This window comes from Diorhabda carinulata, chromosome X (assembly GCF_026250575.1).
Source record: "Diorhabda carinulata isolate Delta chromosome X, icDioCari1.1, whole genome shotgun sequence".
NCBI lineage: Eukaryota > Metazoa > Arthropoda > Insecta > Coleoptera > Chrysomelidae > Diorhabda > Diorhabda carinulata.
The window spans coordinates 337,715-359,781 of NC_079472.1; the positions used below are offsets into that span (position 1 = coordinate 337,715).

The 22,067-nt window shown below is 33.7% G+C and overlaps 1 protein-coding gene across 1 annotated transcript in view; it reads right to left on the reverse strand.

Annotated features, from left to right (window-relative positions):
* Positions 1-22,067, reverse strand: part of LOC130902621 (calcitonin gene-related peptide type 1 receptor-like) — a 42,232-nt gene that overhangs the window by 14,679 nt on the left and 5,486 nt on the right. Inside the window, exons 2-3 of the mRNA XM_057814862.1 lie at positions 13,420-13,510; positions 10,210-10,451 (exon numbers count right to left, since the gene is read on the reverse strand). Coding sequence (XP_057670845.1) covers positions 10,210-10,451; positions 13,420-13,507 — 330 coding nt within the window. The 5' untranslated portion in view covers positions 13,508-13,510. The remainder of the gene's footprint in view (positions 1-10,209; positions 10,452-13,419; positions 13,511-22,067) is intronic.

Below are 22,067 nucleotides of genomic sequence, written 5' to 3' on the forward strand. Positions count from 1 at the left end.
TACAGCCTTTTTTTGTCTTTTTGACAGTGGAATCCTTGCTTTGCAGTCTCCTTGTTTTTCACAATAAATTCCCAATTTCTGCATTCTTGTTTTGCATTTTTGACAGTGGAATCTTTGTTTTCCAGTTTCGTTTTTAATTTCCTTTAGATTTCCTTTTATAATCCTTGATATTTCTGTATCCTTTTTCGACATTATGACAAAGGAATCCTTGCTTTGCAGTCTCCTTGTTTTGCACAATAAATTCCCAATTTCTGCATTCTTGTTTTGCATTTTTGACAGTGGAATCCTTGTTTTCCAGTTTAGTTTTTAATTTCCTTTAGATTTCCTTTTATAATCCTTGATATTTCTGTATCCTTTTTCGACATTATGACAAAGGAATCCTTGCTTTGCAGTCTCCTTGTTTTTCACAATAAATTCCCAATTTCTGCATTCTTTTTTTGCATTTTTGACAGTGGAATCTTTGTTTTCCAGTTTCGTTTTTAATTTCCTTTAGATTTCCTTTTATAATCCTTGATATTTCTGTATCCTTTTTCGACATTATGACAAAGGAATCCTTGCTTTGCAGTCTCCTTGTTTTGCACAATAAATTCCCAATTTCTGCATTCTTGTTTTGCATTTTTGACAGTGGAATCCTTGTTTTCCAGTTTAGTTTTTAATTTCCTTTAGATTTCCTTTTATAATCCTTGATATTTCTGTATCCTTTTTCGACATTATGACAAAGGAATCCTTGCTTTGCAGTCTACTTGTTTTCCACAATAAATTCCTTATTTCTACAGCCTTTTTTTGTCTTTTTGACAGTGGAATCCTTGCTTTGCAGTTTCGTTTCTAGTTTCCTTTAGATTTCCTTTTATAATCCTTGATATTTCTGTATCCTTTTTCGACATTATGACAAAGGAATCCTTGCTTTGCAGTCTCCTTGTTTTGCACAATAAATTCCCAATTTCTGCATTCTTGTTTTGCATTTTTGACAGTGGAATCCTTGTTTTCCAGTTTAGTTTTTAATTTCCTTTAGATTTCCTTTTATAATCCTTGATATTTCTGTATCCTTTTTCGACATTATGACAAAGGAATCCTTGCTTTGCAGTCTACTTGTTTTCCACAATAAATTCCTTATTTCTACAGCCTTTTTTTGTCTTTTTGACAGTGGAATCCTTGCTTTGCAGTTTCGTTTCTAGTTTCCTTTAGATTTCCTTTTATAATCCTTGATATTTCTGTATCCTTTTTCGACATTATGACAAAGGAATCCTTGCTTTGCAGTCTCCTTGTTTTTCACAATAAATTCCCAATTTCTGCATTCTTGTTTTGCATTTTTGACAGTGGAATCCTTGTTTTCCAGTTTAGTTTTTAATTTCCTTTAGATTTCCTTTTATAATCCTTGATATTTCTGTATCCTTTTTCGACATTATGACAAAGGAATCCTTGCTTTGCAGTCTACTTGTTTTCCACAATAAATTCCTTATTTCTACAGCCTTTTTTTGTCTTTTTGACAGTGGAATCCTTGCTTTGCAGTCTCCTTGTTTTTCACAATAAATTCCCAATTTCTGCATTCTTGTTTTGCATTTTTGACAGTGGAATCCTTGTTTTCCAGTTTAGTTTTTAATTTCCTTTAGATTTCCTTTTATAATCCTTGATATTTCTGTATCCTTTTTCGACATTATGACAAAGGAATCCTTGCTTTGCAGTCTACTTGTTTTCCACAATAAATTCCTTATTTCTACAGCCTTTTTTTGTCTTTTTGACAGTGGAATCCTTGCTTTGCAGTTTCGTTTCTAGTTTCCTTTAGATTTCCTTTTATAATCCTTGATATTTCTGTATCCTTTTTCGACATTATGACAAAGGAATCCTTGCTTTGCAGTCTCCTTGTTTTTCACAATAAATTCCCAATTTCTGCATTCTTTTTTTGCATTTTTGACAGTGGAATCTTTGTTTTCCAGTTTCGTTTTTAATTTCCTTTAGATTTCCTTTTATAATCCTTGATATTTCTGTATCCTTTTTCGACATTATGACAAAGGAATCCTTGCTTTGCAGTCTACTTGTTTTCCACAATAAATTCCCAATTTCTGCATTCTTGTTTTGCATTTTTGACAGTGGAATCCTTGTTTTCCAGTTTAGTTTTTAATTTCCTTTAGATTTCCTTTTATAATCCTTGATATTTCTGTATCCTTTTTCGACATTATGACAAAGGAATCCTTGCTTTGCAGTCTACTTGTTTTCCACAATAAATTCCTTATTTCTACAGCCTTTTTTTGTCTTTTTGACAGTGGAATCCTTGCTTTGCAGTTTCGTTTCTAGTTTCCTTTAGATTTCCTTTTATAATCCTTGATATTTCTGTATCCTTTTTCGACATTATGACAAAGGAATCCTTGCTTTGCAGTCTCCTTGTTTTGCACAATAAATTCCCAATTTCTGCATTCTTGTTTTGCATTTTTGACAGTGGAATCCTTGTTTTCCAGTTTAGTTTTTAATTTCCTTTAGATTTCCTTTTATAATCCTTGATATTTCTGTATCCTTTTTCGACATTATGACAAAGGAATCCTTGCTTTGCAGTCTACTTGTTTTCCACAATAAATTCCTTATTTCTACAGCCTTTTTTTGTCTTTTTGACAGTGGAATCCTTGCTTTGCAGTTTCGTTTCTAGTTTCCTTTAGATTTCCTTTTATAATCCTTGATATTTCTGTATCCTTTTTCGACATTATGACAAAGGAATCCTTGCTTTGCAGTCTCCTTGTTTTTCACAATAAATTCCCAATTTCTGCATTCTTTTTTTGCATTTTTGACAGTGGAATCTTTGTTTTCCAGTTTCGTTTTTAATTTCCTTTAGATTTCCTTTTATAATCCTTGATATTTCTGTATCCTTTTTCGACATTATGACAAAGGAATCCTTGCTTTGCAGTCTCCTTGTTTTTCACAATAAATTCCCAATTTCTGCATTCTTGTTTTGCATTTTTGACAGTGGAATCCTTGTTTTCCAGTTTAGTTTTTAATTTCCTTTAGATTTCCTTTTATAATCCTTGATATTTCTGTATCCTTTTTCGACATTATGACAAAGGAATCCTTGCTTTGCAGTCTACTTGTTTTCCACAATAAATTCCTTATTTCTACAGCCTTTTTTTGTCTTTTTGACAGTGGAATCCTTGCTTTGCAGTTTCGTTTCTAGTTTCCTTTAGATTTCCTTTTATAATCCTTGATATTTCTGTATCCTTTTTCGACATTATGACAAAGGAATCCTTGCTTTGCAGTCTCCTTGTTTTTCACAATAAATTCCCAATTTCTGCATTCTTTTTTTGCATTTTTGACAGTGGAATCTTTGTTTTCCAGTTTCGTTTTTAATTTCCTTTAGATTTCCTTTTATAATCCTTGATATTTCTGTATCCTTTTTCGACATTATGACAAAGGAATCCTTGCTTTGCAGTCTCCTTGTTTTTCACAATAAATTCCCAATTTCTGCATTCTTGTTTTGCATTTTTGACAGTGGAATCCTTGTTTTCCAGTTTAGTTTTTAATTTCCTTTAGATTTCCTTTTATAATCCTTGATATTTCTGTATCCTTTTTCGACATTATGACAAAGGAATCCTTGCTTTGCAGTCTACTTGTTTTCCACAATAAATTCCTTATTTCTACAGCCTTTTTTTGTCTTTTTGACAGTGGAATCCTTGCTTTGCAGTCTACTTGTTTTCCACAATAAATTCCTTATTTCTACAGCCTTTTTTTGTCTTTTTGACAGTGGAATCCTTGCTTTGCAGTCTCCTTGTTTTTCACAATAAATTCCCAATTTCTGCATTCTTGTTTTGCATTTTTGACAGTGGAATCCTTGTTTTCCAGTTTAGTTTTTAATTTCCTTTAGATTTCCTTTTATAATCCTTGATATTTCTGTATCCTTTTTCGACATTATGACAAAGGAATCCTTGCTTTGCAGTCTCCTTGTTTTTCACAATAAATTCCCAATTTCTGCATTCTTTTTTTGCATTTTTGACAGTGGAATCTTTGTTTTCCAGTTTCGTTTTTAATTTCCTTTAGATTTCCTTTTATAATCCTTAATATTTCTGTATCCTTTTTCGACATTATGACAAAGGAATCCTTGCTTTGCAGTCTCCTTGTTTTGCACAATAAATTCCCAATTTCTGCATTCTTGTTTTGCATTTTTGACAGTGGAATCCTTGTTTTCCAGTTTAGTTTTTAATTTCCTTTAGATTTCCTTTTATAATCCTTGATATTTCTGTATCCTTTTTCGACATTATGACAAAGGAATCCTTGCTTTGCAGTCTACTTGTTTTCCACAATAAATTCCTTATTTCTACAGCCTTTTTTTGTCTTTTTGACAGTGGAATCCTTGCTTTGCAGTTTCGTTTCTAGTTTCCTTTAGATTTCCTTTTATAATCCTTGATATTTCTGTATCCTTTTTCGACATTATGACAAAGGAATCCTTGCTTTGCAGTCTCCTTGTTTTGCACAATAAATTCCCAATTTCTGCATTCTTGTTTTGCATTTTTGACAGTGGAATCCTTGTTTTCCAGTTTAGTTTTTAATTTCCTTTAGATTTCCTTTTATAATCCTTGATATTTCTGTATCCTTTTTCGACATTATGACAAAGGAATCCTTGCTTTGCAGTCTACTTGTTTTCCACAATAAATTCCTTATTTCTACAGCCTTTTTTTGTCTTTTTGACAGTGGAATCCTTGCTTTGCAGTTTCGTTTCTAGTTTCCTTTAGATTTCCTTTTATAATCCTTGATATTTCTGTATCCTTTTTCGACATTATGACAAAGGAATCCTTGCTTTGCAGTCTCCTTGTTTTGCACAATAAATTCCCAATTTCTGCATTCTTGTTTTGCATTTTTGACAGTGGAATCCTTGTTTTCCAGTTTAGTTTTTAATTTCCTTTAGATTTCCTTTTATAATCCTTGATATTTCTGTATCCTTTTTCGACATTATGACAAAGGAATCCTTGCTTTGCAGTCTACTTGTTTTCCACAATAAATTCCTTATTTCTACAGCCTTTTTTTGTCTTTTTGACAGTGGAATCCTTGCTTTGCAGTTTCGTTTCTAGTTTCCTTTAGATTTCCTTTTATAATCCTTGATATTTCTGTATCCTTTTTCGACATTATGACAAAGGAATCCTTGCTTTGCAGTCTCCTTGTTTTTCACAATAAATTCCCAATTTCTGCATTCTTGTTTTGCATTTTTGACAGTGGAATCCTTGTTTTCCAGTTTAGTTTTTAATTTCCTTTAGATTTCCTTTTATAATCCTTGATATTTCTGTATCCTTTTTCGACATTATGACAAAGGAATCCTTGCTTTGCAGTCTACTTGTTTTCCACAATAAATTCCTTATTTCTACAGCCTTTTTTTGTCTTTTTGACAGTGGAATCCTTGCTTTGCAGTTTCGTTTCTAGTTTCCTTTAGATTTCCTTTTATAATCCTTGATATTTCTGTATCCTTTTTCGACATTATGACAAAGGAATCCTTGCTTTGCAGTCTCCTTGTTTTTCACAATAAATTCCCAATTTCTGCATTCTTTTTTTGCATTTTTGACAGTGGAATCTTTGTTTTCCAGTTTCGTTTTTAATTTCCTTTAGATTTCCTTTTATAATCCTTGATATTTCTGTATCCTTTTTCGACATTATGACAAAGGAATCCTTGCTTTGCAGTCTCCTTGTTTTTCACAATAAATTCCCAATTTCTGCATTCTTGTTTTGCATTTTTGACAGTGGAATCCTTGTTTTCCAGTTTAGTTTTTAATTTCCTTTAGATTTCCTTTTATAATCCTTGATATTTCTGTATCCTTTTTCGACATTATGACAAAGGAATCCTTGCTTTGCAGTCTACTTGTTTTCCACAATAAATTCCTTATTTCTACAGCCTTTTTTTGTCTTTTTGACAGTGGAATCCTTGCTTTGCAGTCTCCTTGTTTTTCACAATAAATTCCCAATTTCTGCATTCTTGTTTTGCATTTTTGACAGTGGAATCTTTGTTTTCCAGTTTCGTTTTTAATTTCCTTTAGATTTCCTTTTATAATCCTTGATATTTCTGTATCCTTTTTCGACATTATGACAAAGGAATCCTTGCTTTGCAGTCTCCTTGTTTTGCACAATAAATTCCCAATTTCTGCATTCTTGTTTTGCATTTTTGACAGTGGAATCCTTGTTTTCCAGTTTAGTTTTTAATTTCCTTTAGATTTCCTTTTATAATCCTTGATATTTCTGTATCCTTTTTCGACATTATGACAAAGGAATCCTTGCTTTGCAGTCTACTTGTTTTCCACAATAAATTCCTTATTTCTACAGCCTTTTTTTGTCTTTTTGACAGTGGAATCCTTGCTTTGCAGTCTCCTTGTTTTTCACAATAAATTCCCAATTTCTGCATTCTTGTTTTGCATTTTTGACAGTGGAATCCTTGTTTTCCAGTTTAGTTTTTAATTTCCTTTAGATTTCCTTTTATAATCCTTGATATTTCTGTATCCTTTTTCGACATTATGACAAAGGAATCCTTGCTTTGCAGTCTACTTGTTTTCCACAATAAATTCCTTATTTCTACAGCCTTTTTTTGTCTTTTTGACAGTGGAATCCTTGCTTTGCAGTTTCGTTTCTAGTTTCCTTTAGATTTCCTTTTATAATCCTTGATATTTCTGTATCCTTTTTCGACATTATGACAAAGGAATCCTTGCTTTGCAGTCTCCTTGTTTTTCACAATAAATTCCCAATTTCTGCATTCTTGTTTTGCATTTTTGACAGTGGAATCCTTGTTTTCCAGTTTAGTTTTTAATTTCCTTTAGATTTCCTTTTATAATCCTTGATATTTCTGTATCCTTTTTCGACATTATGACAAAGGAATCCTTGCTTTGCAGTCTACTTGTTTTCCACAATAAATTCCTTATTTCTACAGCCTTTTTTTGTCTTTTTGACAGTGGAATCCTTGCTTTGCAGTTTCGTTTCTAGTTTCCTTTAGATTTCCTTTTATAATCCTTGATATTTCTGTATCCTTTTTCGACATTATGACAAAGGAATCCTTGCTTTGCAGTCTCCTTGTTTTTCACAATAAATTCCCAATTTCTGCATTCTTTTTTTGCATTTTTGACAGTGGAATCTTTGTTTTCCAGTTTCGTTTTTAATTTCCTTTAGATTTCCTTTTATAATCCTTGATATTTCTGTATCCTTTTTCGACATTATGACAAAGGAATCCTTGCTTTGCAGTCTCCTTGTTTTTCACAATAAATTCCCAATTTCTGCATTCTTGTTTTGCATTTTTGACAGTGGAATCCTTGTTTTCCAGTTTAGTTTTTAATTTCCTTTAGATTTCCTTTTATAATCCTTGATATTTCTGTATCCTTTTTCGACATTATGACAAAGGAATCCTTGCTTTGCAGTCTACTTGTTTTCCACAATAAATTCCTTATTTCTACAGCCTTTTTTTGTCTTTTTGACAGTGGAATCCTTGCTTTGCAGTTTCGTTTCTAGTTTCCTTTAGATTTCCTTTTATAATCCTTGATATTTCTGTATCCTTTTTCGACATTATGACAAAGGAATCCTTGCTTTGCAGTCTCCTTGTTTTGCACAATAAATTCCCAATTTCTGCATTCTTGTTTTGCATTTTTGACAGTGGAATCCTTGTTTTCCAGTTTAGTTTTTAATTTCCTTTAGATTTCCTTTTATAATCCTTGATATTTCTGTATCCTTTTTCGACATTATGACAAAGGAATCCTTGCTTTGCAGTCTACTTGTTTTCCACAATAAATTCCTTATTTCTACAGCCTTTTTTTGTCTTTTTGACAGTGGAATCCTTGCTTTGCAGTTTCGTTTCTAGTTTCCTTTAGATTTCCTTTTATAATCCTTGATATTTCTGTATCCTTTTTCGACATTATGACAAAGGAATCCTTGCTTTGCAGTCTCCTTGTTTTGCACAATAAATTCCCAATTTCTGCATTCTTGTTTTGCATTTTTGACAGTGGAATCCTTGTTTTCCAGTTTAGTTTTTAATTTCCTTTAGATTTCCTTTTATAATCCTTGATATTTCTGTATCCTTTTTCGACATTATGACAAAGGAATCCTTGCTTTGCAGTCTACTTGTTTTCCACAATAAATTCCTTATTTCTACAGCCTTTTTTTGTCTTTTTGACAGTGGAATCCTTGCTTTGCAGTTTCGTTTCTAGTTTCCTTTAGATTTCCTTTTATAATCCTTGATATTTCTGTATCCTTTTTCGACATTATGACAAAGGAATCCTTGCTTTGCAGTCTCCTTGTTTTGCACAATAAATTCCCAATTTCTGCATTCTTGTTTTGCATTTTTGACAGTGGAATCCTTGTTTTCCAGTTTAGTTTTTAATTTCCTTTAGATTTCCTTTGATAATCCTTGATATTTCTGTATCCTTTTTCGACATTATGACAAAGGAATCCTTGCTTTGCAGTCTACTTGTTTTCCACAATAAATTCCTTATTTCTGCATTCTTTTTTTGCATTTTTGACAGTGGAATCCTTGTTTTCCAGTTTCGTTTTTAATTTCCTTTAGATTTCCTTTTATAATCCTTGATATTTCTGTATCCTTTTTCGACATTATGACAAAGGAATCCTTGCTTTGCAGTCTCCTTGTTTTTCACAATAAATTCCCAATTTCTGCATTCTTTTTTTGCATTTTTGACAGTGGAATCCTTGTTTTCCAGATTCGTTTTTAATTTCCTTTAGATTTCCTTTTATAATCCTTGATATTTCTGTATCCTTTTTCGACATTATGACAAAGGAATCCTTGCTTTGCAGTCTCCTTGTTTTTCACAATAAATTCCCAATTTCTGCATTCTTGTTTTGCATTTTTGACAGTGGAATCCTTGCTTTGCAGTTTAGTTTTTAATTTCCTTTAGATTTCCTTTTATAATCCTTGATATTTCTGTATCCTTTTACGACATTATGCAAAGGAATCCTTGCTTTGCAGTCTCCTTGTTTTTCACAATAAATTCCCAATTTCTGCATTCTTTTTTTGCATTTTTGACAGTGGAATCCTTGCTTTGCAGTTTAGTTTTTAATTTCCTTTAGATTTCCTTTTATAATCCTTGATATTTCTGTATCCTTTTTCGACATTATGACAAAGGAATCCTTGCTTTGCAGTCTACTTGTTTTCCACAATAAATTCCTTATTTCTACAGCCTTTTTTTGCATTTTTGACAGTGGAATCCTTGTTTTCCAGTTTAGTTTTTAATTTCCTTTAGATTTCCTTTTATAATCCTTGATATTTCTGTATCCTTTTTCGACATTATGACAAAGGAATCCTTGCTTTGCAGTCTACTTGTTTTCCACAATAAATTCCTTATTTCTACAGCCTTTTTTTGTCTTTTTGACAGTGGAATCCTTGCTTTGCAGTTTCGTTTCTAGTTTCCTTTAGATTTCCTTTTATAATCCTTGATATTTCTGTATCCTTTTTCGACATTATGACAAAGGAATCCTTGCTTTGCAGTCTCCTTGTTTTTCACAATAAATTCCCAATTTCTGCATTCTTGTTTTGCATTTTTGACAGTGGAATCCTTGTTTTCCAGTTTAGTTTTTAATTTCCTTTAGATTTCCTTTTATAATCCTTGATATTTCTGTATCCTTTTTCGACATTATGACAAAGGAATCCTTGCTTTGCAGTCTACTTGTTTTCCACAATAAATTCCTTATTTCTACAGCCTTTTTTTGTCTTTTTGACAGTGGAATCCTTGTTTTCAAATCTTCATTTTTCAACATTAGAATCCTCGATTCCCAAACTTCTTTTGGAACTTTCGCTTTTTGTTTCCAAAAATAGTTTGTTGTAGACTGTTTTCAATATTAAAAACTTCGTTTTTTTTTGTATTAAACCGATAAAATCTTTTACAGGATTACTACACACAACGTTCAATTTAGTAAAAAGTGCTCCCAGCCTATCACCAACTGAAGATCAAGGACTAACAGGAAGTTATTCAAACAATTCAACAACGCCCTCTGGAGACAACAACATTTTTAGTTTTTTGTACAATTTCCTACCGCCCCTTTTCGGCCCTCATATTGACGAACCGCCTTTCGTAAAATTACCTACCATCAATTGGGGCGATTGGCCTACGTTCCCACCCCTACCCACTCTACCAGGATGGCCATTTCCGACTCTACCATCAGTACCATTACCTCCCATCCTCGATATATTCGGATAAATCATCGAAATACAATTAACGCGATGTTATTAATAAAATATGTGTAAAAACAAAATTTATTTACCTCCAGTTCATCCATATTAATGCATCGCGTGTAATCAACGTACGGTATTGAGGTACCATTCACCGATTTGATGTACCAACTACCATTCGACAAACATTCTTTGAACATCAATTGAGAACGATCGAGTCCGGCGACTTCGGGACACGAACGATTCACGATCGTACCCGGAGCAGTTTCCGGCCAACATATTTCCGTATCCGCCATGTAGTATAAATTCGTATCGAATACTTCGGGGCAGTAACCTAAAAACGAATATTAATTGCAAAACACGATTGAGGAATGAAAAATAACGTTTACTCCCCGTATAAAATCTAACAAATCGTCAGTCCAAGTGGACTGATCATCTCCACGAATAAAAACATCGAATCGTAGATCATTTGTGTCAAAAAAAAGACTTTCGAAGTTGTATTAAACGAAAGGGGTACAAAAAGGTATCAGTTCAAGTCTGGTATCACGTTTAAACCAAACGTTTTACTCGTCTTTTTACGTTTTATTGTTAAATAATCAGTTGTAGCAAGTTCTGAATTATAGGACTTTAAAACTGAACCTTGGGGGGTTGTAATGGGTTTATTAGCTGAACCATTGGTAAAAAAAAACTAAAAAAAAATAAATAAAAACGGCTATTTTAAATTAAATGCTATTAATAGCAACCGGAGGGGTGGGTAGTTGAGTTTCCTGTTGGGTTTCGGGACGAGGTGCCATCTATAGGCAAGCCAGGAAGTAAATAAACGTTTTTTTGGTACTACAGTTGTTAGTTTCGACGGTACGAATCTTATAGCGCGTCTAGAAGTCATTTAGAATGTAAAAATGTATTTTTCGATCGGTTTTTTTAACAAAAAAGTTTTTTTTCGTACAACTCGATGAAATTTATAGTTTAGGAGATGTGTAGATTTTTCGATCGTTCGCCATAACGAAACATTCTGAAGAAAATAACGTTTATTCCCCGTATAAAATCTAACAAATCGTCAGTCCAAGTGGACTGATCATCTCCACGAATAAAAACATCGAATCGTAGATCATTTGTGTCAAAAAAAAGACTTTCGAAGCTGTATTAAACGAAAGGGGTACAAAAAGGTATCAGTTCAAGTCTGGTATCACGTTTAAACCAAACGTTTTACTCGTCTTTTTACGTTTTATTGTTAAATAATCAGTTGTAGCAAGTTCTGAATTATAGGACTTTAAAACTGAACCTTGGGGGGTTGTAATGGGTTTATTAGCTGAACCATTGGTAAAAAAAACGAAAAAAAAATAAATAAAAACGGCTATTTTAAATTAAATGCTATTAATAGCAACCGGAGGGGTGGGTAGTTGAGTTTCCTGTTGGGTTTCGGGACGAGGTGCCATCTATAGGCGAGCCAGGAAGTAAATAAACGTTTTTTCGGTACTGCAGTTGTTAGTTTCGACGGTACGAATCTTATAGCGCGTCTAGAAGTCATTTAGAATGTAAAAATGTATTTTTCGATCGGTTTTTTCAACAAAAAAGTTTTTTTTCGTACAACTCGATGAAATTTATAGTTTAGGAGATGTGTAGATTTTTCGATCGTTCGCCATAACGAAACATTCTGAAGAAAATAACGTTTATTCCCCGTATAAAATCTAACAAATCGTCAGTCCATGTGGACTGATCATCTCCACGAATAAAAACATCGAATCGTAGATCATTTGTGTCAAAAAAAAGACTTTCGAAGCTGTATTAAACGAAAGGGGTACAAAAAGGTATCAGTTCAAGTCTGGTATCACGTTTAAACCAAACGTTTTACTCGTCTTTTTACGTTTTATTGTTAAATAATCAGTTGTAGCAAGTTCTGAATTATAGGACTTTAAAACTGAACCTTGGGGGGTTGTAATGGGTTTATTAGCTGAACCATTGGTAAAAAAAACGAAAAAAAAAATAAATAAAAACGGCTATTTTAAATTAAATGCTATTAATAGCAACCGGAGGGGTGGGTAGTTGAGTTTCCTGTTGGGTTTCGGGACGAGGTGCCATCTATAGGCAAGCCAGGAAGTAAATAAACGTTTTTTTGGTACTACAGTTGTTAGTTTCGACGGTACGAATCTTATAGCGCGTCTAGAAGTCATTTAGAATGTAAAAATGTATTTTTCGATCGGTTTTTTCAACAAAAAAGTTTTTTTTCGTACAACTCGATGAAATTTATAGTTTAGGAGATGTGTAGATTTTTCGATCGTTCGCCATAACGAAACATTCTGAAGAAAATAACGTTTATTCCCCGTATAAAATCTAACAAATCGTCAGTCCATGTGGACTGATCATCTCCACGAATAAAAACATCGAATCGTAGATCATTTGTGTCAAAAAAAAGACTTTCGAAGCTGTATTAAACGAAAGGGGTACAAAAAGGTATCAGTTCAAGTCTGGTATCACGTTTAAACCAAACGTTTTACTCGTCTTTTTACGTTTTATTGTTAAATAATCAGTTGTAGCAAGTTCTGAATTATAGGACTTTAAAACTGAACCTTGGGGGGTTGTAATGGGTTTATTAGCTGAACCATTGGTAAAAAAAACGAAAAAAAAAATAAATAAAAACGGCTATTTTAAATTAAATGCTATTAATAGCAACCGGAGGGGTGGGTAGTTGAGTTTCCTGTTGGGTTTCGGGACGAGGTGCCATCTATAGGCAAGCCAGGAAGTAAATAAACGTTTTTTTGGTACTACAGTTGTTAGTTTCGACGGTACGAATCTTATAGCGCGTCTAGAAGTCATTTAGAATGTAAAAATGTATTTTTCGATCGGTTTTTTTAACAAAAAAGTTTTTTTTCGTACAACTCGATGAAATTTATAGTTTAGGAGATGTGTAGATTTTTCGATCGTTCGCCATAACGAAACATTCCGAAGAAAATTAACATAAATTGTATTTAACCATCAAAAATACTTACAGGGGGTTTAAAAATGAGAAATATTCGCAACCAGGATATTAATAACCGGTTAGTTTGATATTTTGGCAAACAAGGATTGTTCCAGGAGGAAAAGGACCCTACAAAAACCAATTTATGACTCGATTAGTTAACAACAAACGTATTTTATCAATTTTAGGGCGTAATAAATAACTAAAAACTAAACTAATTGCAAATAGATGTAATCAAGGACATTAATAAGGACTATGCTTCAATAATTTGGGGTTTTGCAGGATTAATAACAAAATTCTAATAAAAGATTGATTATTTTGTGATTAAATGACAGATTTGACTTACCAGGTGTTGTGTTTCCCAGTCCACATTCGAAATATAGTTTGCTAGTGTTTAAATATCCTTGAAGATCCTGCAACGAATTTAAATCCATATTCTGGAAAGAAAAAAATGTATTCGTATCGATTAAAAAGTTATAAATAAAATAAAATGTTTATAAATACACTATTTTCGATAATTTAACGAAATGTTCCGTCTAAAATGACGAAATTTTCTTTTAATATTATTTCCGAAATGTTTATTTTCATTTTGTGCGCCTATTTATGATTCGAAAGCGTCTCGTTTCCTTTCGAATAACATTGAAATTTTACGAACGTTTTATTAAAGTCTCCGTCCGAATTTTTTCGTATTAACAAAATTTTTCTCGTTATAATCAAATCAAAGTGTCAATAACGCTTTTTATTAGAAAATAATTTTCATATTTTCAAATTTAGTACATCGTAAATATCGTCACCATAAACAAAAACCGCGGAAATTTGACTTATATACGAGGGTTGTTTAAAAATGTCCGATCACAAAATGAATCACCGCGAAAAATCATTCAAAAATCGTAATTTAATATCCGAAATGGTATGAATACGCACCAGGATGTATTTTGAAACATTCGGTTTAGTAAGAGGTCGTGAGGTACTGGAAATTTTGAAAAATTTCTCAAGAAAATTTGAGATAAACGAATTTCGAACTACGAATCAATTAACCATCCACCTAATTAATCAGAACTGACTTTTTGTGATTTTTTCCCGTTTTCTAACCTTCGAGAATGAAGAAATCATTAATATAGTTTTTAGAAACATGGATCTTTCGATCTAAATCACCAACGTAGCTATAGAGAATCCGGAGTAATCGCATTGGACTTATCGAAGGCTTTTGACATAGTTTGGGACGTCTATCTTCGAAATAAACTAACATAATACTGTTTATCAACCTCAATCGTCGACTAGCTTGGTAGCTAAATCAAATATCGATCCATCCAACGTTTTATTAGGTAACAACAAGTCTGATTAAGTATAATGCACCGCGACTCGAGATTTGATTCTTTCCGGACGTAAATTCGCTTGTTGGGTGTTTAGGTTAGGAGTTAAGGTCAAAATGGAGTATTTCCACGCATTTGGTGCTCATCTTCGAAGCAAATCCTGAAGAAGCTCGATTCAATACCAGAAAGAGCGATTCGATGTAAAGGCGATCCAGAATTGGCCAAAAACTACCTAGAGCAGTATTTGCAAGACCTACTTCACAGGTAGACGTGGTTCTTGAGCACCTAGTTCGACCTGCAGACGTCCAGGACATTCTTGTCCTCAGAGAAGCTGTGGAACCGGCTACCAAGGCACGGTAAAAACCAATAGAAAGCTTCTACTCCTTTACAAGGTCTAGATAAGTCTATCTTTGGAGTATGGCAGCGTATTTGGTGCTCGTCTTCGAAGCAAATCCTTAAGAAGCTCGATTCAATACAAGAAAGAGCGATTCGATTCAAAGACGATCCAGAATCGACCAAAAACTACCTAGAGCAGTATTTGCAAGACCTACTTCACAGGTAGACGTGGTTCTTGAGCACCTAGTTCGACCTGCAGACGTCCTGGACATTCTTGTCCTCGGAGAAGCTGTGGAACCGGCTACCAAGGCACGTTAAAAACCAACAGAAAGCTTCTACTCCTTTACAAGGTTCAGATATGTCCACCTTTGGAGTATTGCTGAGTATTTGGTGCTCGTCTTCGAAGCAAATCCTTAAGAAGCTCGATTCAATACAAGAAAGAGCGATTCGATTCAAAGACGATCCAGAATCGACCAAAAACTACCTAGAGCAGTATTTGCAAGACCTACTTCACAGGTAGACGTGGTTCTTGAGCACCTAGTTCGACCTGCAGACGTCCTGGACATTCTTGTCCTCGGAGAAGCTGTGGAACCGGCTACCAAGGCACGTTCAGAACCAACAGAAAGCTTCTACTCCTTTACAAGGTTCAGATATGTCCACCTTCGGAGTATTGCTGAGTATTTGGTGCTCGTCTTCGAAGCAAATCCTTAAGAAGCTCGATTCAATACAAGTAAGAGCGATTCGATTCAAAGACGATCCAGAATCGACCAAAAACTACCTAGAGCAGTATTTGCAAGACCTACTTCACAGGTAGACGTGGTTCTTGAGCACCTAGTTCGACCTGCAGACGTCCTGGACATTCTTGTCCTCGGAGAAGCTGTGGAACCGGCTACCAAGGCACGTTCAGAACCAACAGAAAGCTTCTACTCCTTTACAAGGTTCAGATATGTCCACCTTCGGAGTATTGCTGAGTATTTGGTGCTCGTCTTCGAAGCAAATCCTTAAGAAGCTCGATTCAATACAAGTAAGAGCGATTCGATTCAAAGACGATCCAGAATCGACCAAAAACTACCTAGAGCAGTATTTGCAAGACCTACTTCACAGGTAGACGTGGTTCTTGAGCACCTAGTTCGACCTGCAGACGTCCTGGACATTCTTGTCCTCGGAGAAGCTGTGGAACCGGCTACCAAGGCACGTTCAGAACCAACAGAAAGCTTCTACTCCTTTACAAGGTTCAGATATGTCCACCTTCGGAGTATTGCTGAGTATTTGGTGCTCGTCTTCGAAGCAAATCCTTAAGAAGCTCGATTCAATACAAGTAAGAGCGATTCGATTCAAAGACGATCCAGAATCGACCAAAAACTACCTAGAGCAGTATTTGCAAGACCTACTTCACAGGTAGACGTGGTTCTTGAGCACCTAGTTCGACCTGCAGACGTCCTGGACATTCTTGTCCTCGGAGAAGCTGTGGAACCGGCTACCAAGGCACGTTAAAAACCAACAGAAAGCTTCTACTCCTTTACAAGGTTCAGATATGTCCACCTTCGGAGTATTGCTGAGTATTTGGTGCTCGTCTTCGAAGCAAATCCTTAAGAAGCTCGATTCAATACAAGTAAGAGCGATTCGACTTAAAGGCGATCCAGAATTGACCAAAAACTACCTAGAGCAGTATTTGCAAGACCTACTTCACAGGTAGACGTGGTTTTTGAGCACCAAGTTCGAGCTGTAGACACCTAGAACGTCAAATTATACAGAAGTCCAAGATCAACCATTTCCACGCAACCAGCACCACTCGGAACTACTTTTGTGGTTGATTTTTCCAAAAACGTTTTCAATTCAACAAATTCCTTTTCGAAAATTAGTTTTTTCGAAACTTATCGGGGTATCTACTACTAAATGATTTCAAATTACTTCCACTGCACAGAATCTGCGTTTCTACTTTTTTTTTTTTGACACCACGTAGATTGAAACAAACAGATTCCGTTCTGAAAATTAACGAAATATAAATATTTTAATATATAATAAATTGGTAACTTGAAAGCATTTTAATGTAAAATTTAAATCATATAAATGGACATGGAAATTTATTTGAGACGGCGTCAATAATTTTTCAAAAGCGAATTTTCCAATAGATCCGAAAATACATACGGAAAATTCGTTTTTCTTACTCGTTACACAAATATCTGATTGTGTGTGACACAGTCTTAATAGCGGATCTATTTTTATTTTGTTTATACTAATTTCAATGCAAACTAAGTGTATATATAATTCTAGACAAAAATTACGTCGTCGAAAATAATATTTACGTTATTTTTTATAACGGTATCTGTAATGTTTATATTCCGTATCAAATATACGAGATAATTGGAAGATTATTGTAATTTATTACATTTACTAATAAAAAAATGACATTAAGATATTGCGGTTACATTATTTTGGTACTAGATGGCGTCATAGGTACTAAAATCGTCCTCTAACTGATCTTTAAGGGCCTCAATAACCCCCTGTTCAAAATAGAAAGTTCCTAACCTAACTTTTCGGTATATTACAGCTGTAGTTTGACATTTATATGTTTTCTTCAAACTTTAAGCTCTAATAAAGAATTTTTCCTTCACCAGGACGCGTAAAAATAAAATATCGAACACACCAGTATGGTTACTACTTTAGTTTGGTAACACTGATTGACATTTGACGTGTTGTCATACGAATGACATTTGTTATTCGAAAATTCGAAGGATATTGATTGAATTGTCGCATTTATTAAATATATCGGTTAATCGGTTATGAATTTGTTGAAAAAACTTTGTATTTTATTAGGGTGTTGGCAATTAATTAAGCGACGTATTACCTTAAGGGGTAGGGCGTTGTTTACTTTCTATAAAGCTCGGACAACACCCATGCCCATATTATAATCTACTATAACAGATTTTCCGGGGAAAAAGCAGGAAAATTTGTTGTTTTTATCGCAAGAAAAACCGCTCAAAAATACGGAGGAATCCTTAAATAAAAATTAAATTCGTCGGAAACGATGATTTTTACCGCTTCCTTCCGGCGAGTGTGTTGATTTTCAATTTAATTTTAAATTGAAGGAAATGTCGGGAAGTTTTGTAAATATTTCGATCAACCGATAATCGGAATCATAAAAAACGTTTAAAAAAATATAAACGATTCAATAGATCGACTACATGATGATGAATTTAACACCGATCTACACATTCTGGATAATGAACAAAGAAACAAAAAGTGGAATAATAGTAAAAGAGATGAAACAATTGAAGGAAATAGCGGTGAAAACGAAGAAGATATAGAGAAAGAAGAAGAGGAAGACCCAGGAAAACTTGGAGCTACAAACAAGTAGCAAGAAAAGGAGGAAAGCAAATAAAGAGAATGCAGGAAATGAATGAAGTAGTAAAGGATCGAAAAGGGTGGAAAACGTATAGAAAAAGGGGATGAAAACATATTTTTTTTTGTACGAGCAAGAGATATCAGAAATTTGTGCTTGCAACTGCAAGTTTCGTTGGAACTTATTGGAGAATTTAAGGAAATTATTGGAGATGCTTTCCTGTCTATAATTTTCTCATTTTAGTAACGTAGAAAATCAAGGAATTACCAAATAATAGTAAAATTTTAATAAAACGGTCATTTGTCGAATTTCCTTATCAGAAAACGTCGAATTTTCTCAACAGAAAACGTCGAATTTTCTCAACAGAAAACGTCGAATTTTCTCAACAGAAAACGTCGAATTTTCTAATTAGAAAACGTCGAATTTCCTTATCAGAAAACGTCGAATTTCCTTATCAGAAAACGTTGACTTTCCTTATCAGAAAACGTCGAATTTTCTCAACAGAAAACGTCGAATTTTCTCAACAGAAAACGTTGAATTTTCTCAACAGAAAACGTCGAATTTTCTCATCAGAAAACGTCGAATTTCCTTATCAGAAAACGTTGAATTTCCTTATCAGAAAACGTCGAATTTTCTAATCAGAAAACGTCGAATTTTCTCAACAGAAAACGTCGAATTTTCTCAAGAGAAAACGTCGAATTTTCTCAACAGAAAACGTCGAATTTTCTCATCAGAAAACGTCGAATTTTCTCAACAGAAAACGTCGAATTTCCTTATCAGAAAACGTTGAATTTTCTCAACAGAAAACGTCGAATTTTCTCATCAGAAAACGTCGAATTTCCTTATCAGAAAACGTTGAATTTCCTTATCAGAAAACGTCGAATTTTCTCAACAGAAAACGTCGAATTTTCTAATCAGAAAACGTCGAATTTTCTCAACAAAAAACGTCGAATTTTCTCATCAGAAAACGTCGAATTTTCTCAACAGAAAACGTCGAATTTCCTTATCAGAAAACGTTGAATTTTCTCAACAGAAAACGTCGAATTTTCTCATCAGAAAACGTCGAATTTCCTTATCAGAAAACGTTGAATTTCCTTATCAGAAAACGTCGAATTTTCTAATCAGAAAACGTCGAATTTTCTCAACAGAAAACGTCGAATTTTCTAATTAGAAAACGTCGAATTTTCTCATCAGAAAACGTCGAATTTCCTTATCAGAAAACGTTGAATTTCCTTATCAGAAAACGTCGAATTTTCTAATCAGAAAACGTCGAATTTTCTCAACAGAAAACGTCGAATTTTCTCATCAGAAAACGTCGAATTTTCTCAACAGAAAACGTCGAATTTCCTTATCAGAAAACGTTGAATTTTCTCAACAGAAAACGTCGAATTTTCTCATCAGAAAACGTCGAATTTCCTTATCAGAAAACGTTGAATTTCCTTATCAGAAAACGTCGAATTTTCTAATCAGAAAACGTCGAATTTTCTCAACAGAAAACGTCGAATTTTCTCAAGAGAAAACGTCGAATTTTCTCAACAGAAAACGTCGAATTTTCTAATCAGAAAACGTCGAATTTTCTCATCAGAAAACGTCGAATTTTCTCAACAGAAAACGTCGAATTTTCTCATCAGAAAACGTCGAATTTTCTCAACAGAAAACGTCGAATTTTCTAATCAGAAAACGTCGAATTTTCTCAACAGAAAACGTCGAATTTTCTCATCAGAAAACGTCGAATTTTCTCAACAGAAAACGTCGAATTTCCTTATCAGAAAACGTTGAATTTTCTCAACAGAAAACGTCGAATTTTCTCATCAGAAAACGTCGAATTTTCTCAACAGAAAACGTCGAATTTTCTCATCAGAAAACGTCGAATTTCCTTATCAGAAAACGTTGAATTTCCTTATCAGAAAACGTCGAATTTTCTCAACAGAAAACGTCGAATTTTCTAATCAGAAAACGTCGAATTTTCTCAACAAAAAACGTCGAATTTTCTCATCAGAAAACGTCGAATTTTCTCAACAGAAAACGTCGAATTTCCTTATCAGAAAACGTTGAATTTTCTCAACAGAAAACGTCGAATTTTCTCATCAGAAAACGTCGAATTTCCTTATCAGAAAACGTTGAATTTCCTTATCAGAAAACGTCGAATTTTCTAATCAGAAAACGTCGAATTTTCTCAAGAGAAAACGTCGAATTTTCTCAACAGAAAACGTCGAATTTTCTAATCAGAAAACGTCGAATTTTCTCAACAGAAAACGTCGAATTTTCTCATCAGAAAACGTCGAATTTTCTCAACAGAAAACGTCGAATTTCCTTATCAGAAAACGTCGAATTTTCTCAACAGAAAACGTCGAATTTTCTAATCAGAAAACGTCGAATTTTCTCAACAGAAAACGTCGAATTTTCTCATCAGAAAACGTCGAATTTCCTTATCAGAAAACGTCGGATTTTCAAACTACTTACAATTTAACAACTTTTCGATTATGTCGGATATTTTGTATTCAAGGAATAACCTCGTCTTGCTATCTTTCCCTTTCCATTAAAGTCGAGTCGAATTTTAGGAAAATAAACAAATTAAATTGAATCCCTGTTTGTATGTCCCGTTTCCAAGCGGTAATCTCTTGATTCATCTTTACCCCATGTCCCATTTCCATCTAATTACTTCAGAAACATGATAGAAAGTGAAATATTTCATTTAAAGCTCGTTTACATTTTTTTGTCTTCAATTTTGGATATACACTACCAGTCAAAAGTTTCGTCCAACTCATTATCCGTTCAATAACTAAAAATCCCCTAAATTTAACCATGGGGTCGGCGGAAACTTTCATGTTTTTCAAAAAAAAAGTCGGTGGTTAGTGACTGGTCATCTTCATTTATTTCCACCCCTTCAAACGTCGAATTACGTGGGTTTTCCGAGAATGTATTGATGGAAAATTCGTCTGCAGGCTAACTTTAATAAATTAATCAATTTTCTTTGCTTTTCCCGTACATAACGTCAAATGAAATCAACGAGAAATGATTGGAAAATATTTTCGTTGCGGATATAATTTACGGAAACGATTCTTAATATACAAGACGTTGAAATTGAAAAATACCATTTAATTTATTAATAAATAATTGTTTTCGTTTATTTTAGAATCTAAGATACTAAATAGTGCGTCCGCGTATCCGTAGACAAATCGGTATAGCCGTCACCTTAGTTTATACAAGATCTGTTTGGTATAGAAACAAATGTATGGAAATGAATGTTTATCGTGCGTGTTTGAGCATTGAAATAAACAAAATTTGAGCTACAGAAAGACTTTTTAATAAAGGAAGATTCACATGGAGCGATTTAGCGATAGAGAAGACTCGTTGACGCAGAAGCTTTAGGTCAGTGTCAAATGTGTTATACCTCGTAAAAAAATTTGCTCAATCGACGATTTACACGCACAATTTGTGTGATTTCGGTTACTGTTTTAGCAATTGAAACAAAAAAGTTGTAAATTACGAGATTTTTGTTTGTTTTTTTGTTAGATTTGTACTATTTTAAGACATCGATGAAAAAATTAAAAAACGTTTTTAATACAAAAATTAATTAACTACGAACGATACATTCTAGTCGTGCAGACACTACAAATTATTATTTCAGAGATTCCGAACGTCAAGCCTAAATTAAAACTTAATTATTAATTCAATTTTACCCTGTACACCCTCGCTATCTCGGCGTCTTTTAAAATATTTACCGTCTTAACAAAATGTCAACTTGGGACAAATACGCAGAACTCACATACATATAGTCCAGTCAAATTATATCACCAAATACGAAGAGTTCATATACATATAGTCCAGTCAAATTAACTTCAACAAAATTTTGAAATACGGACCCTTAAACCTTGGAAAAAGTTCGAAATAAAAAAAAATTCAAAATTTGGCGTAAGTTATGAACCAGACAGAGACACGTAATGCCAAATCGGTTGATTAACTCAAAAGTGTACGAAAAAAAACTCGTACTATAAAAAA